General features: G+C 48.1%; 1 protein-coding gene across 1 annotated transcript in view; it reads right to left on the bottom strand.

Annotated features, from left to right (window-relative positions):
* The window catches only part of LOC112118518 (beta-2-syntrophin), a 50,655-nt gene that overhangs the window by 2,094 nt on the left and 42,561 nt on the right, over positions 1–6,000 (bottom strand). The window contains exon 6 of the mRNA XM_024216874.2: positions 360–544. Within this exon, the coding sequence (XP_024072642.1) occupies positions 360–544 (185 nt within the window). The remainder of the gene's footprint in view (positions 1–359; positions 545–6,000) is intronic.

Raw genomic sequence — 6,000 nt, 5'->3', positions numbered from 1 at the left:
TCAGCGGCAGGTCCTTCACTCCTAGAGGGAGTGAGGGACCTGCCGCCTCCAAATTGCCGCAGGTGCCGCCCCTCTCCCTTGGCCGCCCCAAGCACCTGCTTGTTAAGCTGGTGCCTGGAGCCGGCCCTGGGCCCAATGGTACCGAGCCTTGTGAGAGTGGAGTTTCCCAGGGCAGCTCTCAGGCCCTGAAAGAGTTCAGCTCATGGAGGTGAGGGCCACAGGGGGTGGGATGGGAGACAGCTGAGACAGGCTTTGAGCACCCGAAATTAAGTCACACAGTAGTTTGGCAATGGACAAACCCGAATCCTTCCCACCCCACAAAATACAGCATCATGGCGCATCCCCAGCTCCATTCTCACCAGCTCCCCCTCAGGGCCACCAAAATCCAAGTAGAGGTTCCTGATGCCATCATCTGCAGACACTCTAAGCTTCTCAAAGGGGTAGAGGAACAGGGTGCGACTGGAGCCTGCCTCCTCCCTGGAGAGAGTGAATCCATTTTCATAATGGACTGTGAGCTTCACCTCCTGGCCATTCAACATGCAGCCTGCACAGAAACAGAGCACAGACCCTCAGGAGCAGCCAGCCAGCTCAGAGAACATGCCCCCAAGCCTTCCCCCCACTGCAAAGACAGAGCCTGCAACCGCTGCACTGGACCCTGTGTCCCAACATTAAGAACATAAGAATGGCCAGACTGGGTCAGACCAAAGGTCCATCTAGCCAGTATCCTGTCTTCCGACAGTGGCCAATGGCAGGTGTCCCAGAGGGAATGAACAGAGCAGGTAATCATCAAGTGATTCATCCCCTGTCACTCATTCCCAGCTTCTGGCAAACAGAGGCTAGGGACACTATCCCTTCCCCTCCTGGCTATTAGCCATTGACGGACCTATCCTCCAGGAATTTAGCTAGTTCTTTTTTGAACCCTGTTATAGTCTTGGCCTTCACAACATCCTCTGGCAAGATGTTCCACAGGTTGACTGTGCGTTGTGTGAAAAAATACTTCCTTTTGTTTTAAACCTGCTGCCTATTAATTTCATTTGGAGACCCCTCGTTCTTGTGTTATGAGTAGGAGTAAATAACACTTCCTTATCTACTTTCTCCACACCAGTCATGATTTTATGGACCTCTATCATATTCCCGCTTAGTTGTTTTTTTTCCAAGCTGAAAAGTCCCAGTCTTATTAATCTCTCCTCATATGGCAGCTGTTCCATACCCCTAATTATTTTTGTTGTCCTTTTCTGAACCTTTTCCAATTCCAATACATCTTTTCTGAGATGGGGCGACCACATCTGCACACAGTATTCAAGATGTGGACGTACCATGGATTTATATAGAGGAAATGATATTTTCTGTCTTATCTATCCCTTTCTTAATGATTCCCAACATTGTTTGCTTTTTTGACTGCTGCTGCACATTGAGTGGATGATTTCCAAGAACTATCCACAATGACTCCAAGCTCTCGGTCTTGAGTGGTAACAACTTATTTAGACCCCATCTTTTTATATGTATAGTTGGGATTATGTTTTCCAATGTGCATTACTTTGAATTTATCAACATTGAATTTCATCTGCCATTTTGTTGCCCAGTCACCTAGTTTTGACAGATCCTTTTGTAGCACTTCATACTCTGCCTGGGACTTAACTATCTTGACTAGTTCTGTAACATCTGCAAATTTTGCCACCTCACTGTTTACCCCTTTTTCCAGATCATTTATGAATATGTTGAATAAGACTGGGCCCAGTACAGACCCCTGGGGGACACCACTATTTACCACACTCCATTCTGAAAACTGGTAATTTATTCCTACCCTTTGTTTTCTATCTTTTAACTAGTTACTAATCCAGGACCTTCCCTCTTATCCCATTACATCTTACTTTGCTTAAGAGCCTTTGGTGAGGGACCTTGTTGAAAGCTTTCTGAAAATCTAAATACACTGTATCCACTGGATCTCCTTTGTCTGCATGCTTGTTGACCCCCTCAAAGAATTCTAGTAGATAAGTGAGGCATGATTTCCCTTTACAAAAGCCATGTTGACTCTTCCAACAAATTACGTTCATCTGTGTGTCTGGTAATTTTGTTCTTTACTATAGTTTCAACCAGTTTGCTTGGTACTGAAGTCAGGGTTACCGGCTGTAATTCCAGAAGTGACCCCAGCAGCCCTTTTTAAAAATTGACATCACATTAGCTATCCTTCAGTCATTTGGTATAGAAGCTGATTTAAATGATAGGTTACCAACTACAGTTAGTTCTACAATTTCACATCTGAGTTACTTCAGAACTCTTGAGTGAATACCATCTGGCCCTCATGACTTATTCCTGTTTAGTTGATCAATTTGTTCCAAAACCTCCTCTAATGAAACCTCAATCTGGGACAGTTCCTCAGATTTGTCACCTAAAAATGTTAGCATGTTAGATGCGGTGGGATCTGATTACTACAGAGAATTCTTTCTTGGATGTCTGGCTGGTGAGTCTTTCCCACATGCTCAGGGTTTAGCTGATCGCCATATTTGGGGTCGGGAAGGAATTTTCCTCCAGGGCAGATTGGCAGAGGCCCTGGGGGTTTTTCACCTTCCTCTGCAGCGTGGGGCATGGGTCACTTGCTGGAAGATTCTCTGCATCTTGAAGTCTTTAAACCATGATTTGAGGACTTCAATGGCTCAGGCACAGGTTTGATACAGGAGTGGGTGGGTGAGATTCTGTGGCCTGCGTTGTGCAGGAGGTCAGACTAGATGATCATAATGGTCTCTTCTGACCTTAAAGTCTATGATTCTATGATTCTAAAAAGAATGGCTCAGGTTTGGTAATCTCCCTCACATCCTCAGCCGTGAAGACTGATGCAAAGAATTCATTTAGTTTCTCCGCAATGGCCTTATCATCCTTGAGTGCTCATTGTGAGCACAAGGGCAGAGAAGGGGTCTACTCGCCCTTGGATAGGTGCAGGAGAGTGACCAAACTGACCTGGATGTGTGTAGTGAAGGTGAAGCATTTCCACACTAGTGCACCGGCTGTACCATTAATGCTACAGACTGGGCCAGCGTGAAGTCAGGCTGCCCATGGAATTGCAAGGGACACATCTGCTGCTCTGTGAATTCACGCAGGAGCATTATTTGAGTCCATGCCATTGTGCACCAAGCCAACAAAAGCATCGCTGAGGGACACCAGGGTGTTTCCTGACTCCTGGATGAGACTGGCAGTCCCCTTTGTGGAGCCGGGAAATTCACCATGCTGCCGACAGCTCAGAGAGCACACAAATGGAACCACTGCACAGAAAAAGGGAAGAGACTGGGGACCGTGCGGGGTTCAGAGCAGACACGTCTCTGGGACAGGGATGCCGTCGCCTGCTACAGCTAGAACCAAGGAGCAGAGACTGGCAGTTGTCGCCGAGGGAAGAAATACCACAGGAAAGCCAAAGCAGCAGCATGGTGAGGACACTAGCAGAGGAAGCATCTCAGAAAAGCAGAAAGCCTGGGATTTCAATCATGTAACTAGATGGGTGCAAGACGACTAATATCCTGCTGGAGCCTGGGATGGTGTGGGTGTGTCAGACACTCTGGCTGTGTCCCAGGACAGCATGGGGGCAGCTCAACCTGGAACATCCTTGAGGCCCCAGCATGACACAGAATCTGCGCCCAGGAAGGGCAGGATTGTTGGTTTGTGCCTTCACAGCCTGGCAGCAAGAGGGGCGGGGAACATAGGATGAACTAACTCACCAAGAATGCACAGGGCGGTGGCTTAGCCTGTCAGTCTAGGCCTGCCTTCCGCTCTCCAGTCCCTTTCCGAAACCCATCTCATCCAATACTTAAACGTGAAAAGAAAGCTCTCTGGGGTTTCTCTGCTCCCTGTGGACACAGTAATGATCAGAGAGACCATTAGTCTGTTCTGGACTCTCCTATCAAGGGGAACCTGCGAAGGACAAGACGTAGGTTTGGGATGTATAAAGATGCCCTGAAAGCATTTTTAAAAGTTGTTTTTCTCTGTTCGTCATGCTATCATGGCTATTCGATCTTTCCGGGAGGACTCAGGATAGAGTATGAGCCTTTTTCAGGCCCTAATGTTAGAGTGGGACCTGAATCTTCACAAACAGCTTTTCTCCCAACTAACTATTTTTAGGCCTTTGAGTTAACAAATAAAACTGTGCAACAGTTTCAATAAAAATCTATTCCCACCTCAACCAAATTTTACTTGCATGGCATATCAATCCTACCAGTTCTCCAGACATTTGGAGTCTCCCAGGAAACCAGGGTAGGTAAAACTTGAATTTCCAAGGGGAAAAAACCAAGTAGATTCAACCCCCCACATACACACCCCACAGGCCTTTAACACATTAGAAAGCAGCCAAAAAGGGACAAGTCCACCACTCCCCCCTAGATTGTTACTTTTTGCCCAGATTGCCTGCCACATCTAAGGCTTGTGGAACTTGTTCACTCCCTGTCAGCAGTCATGCATCAGGTCCTGTTTCTGAAGGACTTCAAGCAGTTGTGTGCAGTATCAGGGGACTTGCATTCGTCTATAGCAAAGGGCAGGCAGGGTGTGCGGGGTGGGGAGAGTCTGAAATGTGTGACATCACTCAGGTGTTTCTGGTTCACCTGTGAAATACTACAAGACCAGCCAAGCCTGCTCTCCCACCAAGTCTTCCCTTTGCTGCCATGTCTAGCCCTGGTTTTCACCAGCCAGATTTCTATTGCTAAACCAATCAGCAGTACATTCTTGGGTTTTGTTTGAAGAAGTGTATATCATGCAAACAATACGAGACTATTAACTGCTCCTTAGCCTAACCTCAAAAGAAGCCCGTCACTTCTGCACGGTCCCAGCGTGAGCAGCTTTCCCTAGCACACAGCCTATTTTTCAGATGCTCTGTTTTTGATGCCTAGTGGCATTTGGAATCTTTCCACTTGTGGCAGCAATTTTATTACCTCAACTGGCACCATACAGGGCGCTGGGGTGCCTGATACATCACAGAGCGCCTACTGCCAACAAGACAGCTGCCATTACAGATGCTGAAAGATAAGGCATGCGGGGGAGCAGGCAGACTGCACAAGGGTATGGCCTTTAGGGAGGGAGCTCCAGATGGAAAGAACTGGCTGAAGGGCGCCTTCACACAAAACTCTCAGGACCATCATGCAGAGGGCTGTAGTAGTGCTTGTGAAAGGTGCTGGCTCCAAGCCAATATTCTCCTTGCAGCAATTAAGCCGCTATTGCAGCAGGAGGGAAGCTGGCCTGACACCTCACGTTAGCTTTTCCCAGTTAGATGACTGTGGCAAGCCTTCAAAAGGGGGAAGGACTTGTAGAATGGGTGCTATTCTCTTCTGAACACTAGAGGGAGCTTTTAAGCCATAGGTAACAGACTGACCCAACCCCCCCTCTCCTCAGCCTAGATGAACTTCGGTTTTGGCTGTTTCTATCTCTCTGCTGTTGAGCCCTCTCCCACCCCCAAGCTGGAAGACTCCAGCTAGCAAGGCTGAGACTGGGTTTTCTAAGTGCACAGGGGCCACTTCACATCCCCCCTGGCTGGAATGATTTCCTCTGCCCAGGGCCGTATTGCCCAGCTCCTCTCTGTTCTCAAGTTTACAGGCAGCCTCACATGTTCGGAATGCAGGAACAAAGCCGGCTTTCCCAGCGCTCAGCTCCAGCTGCATGCCAGAAGCATGTCTCAGAATCACAGATTCTGCCAATCACACTGTGGTCACGGCACCTCCGGATATTAGCGACGCTTTCCTTACCCTAGGGAGATGGACCAATGGCCAGAGTCCAGATGGTTAACACTTTCCACTCAGGCTTGTCTGCCTGTCAAGAGAGCCACACATTCCATAGAACTCAAGAAACCAGCACACACTTGGCAGTGCAGAGGCAATGAAGGTATGTTGTGCACCACCAGGGGCTGAGAGAGAACTGGCTTCCTTTTGATTAGGCTGCTCCACTAACCAGTTAGGCGTGAACAGTAATCAGCCTTCCAGTTTCACTGCACTATCACCATCACCTCACACTAGCCTCAGCTCCAGTGGG

The sequence above is a fragment of the Terrapene carolina genome, unplaced genomic scaffold, assembly GCF_002925995.2.
Source record: "Terrapene carolina triunguis isolate 2854851 unplaced genomic scaffold, T_m_triunguis-2.0 Scaffold32922, whole genome shotgun sequence".
NCBI classification, from domain to species: Eukaryota; Metazoa; Chordata; order Testudines; family Emydidae; genus Terrapene; species Terrapene triunguis.
This window is presented reverse-complemented; position numbering and strand designations above follow the sequence as displayed.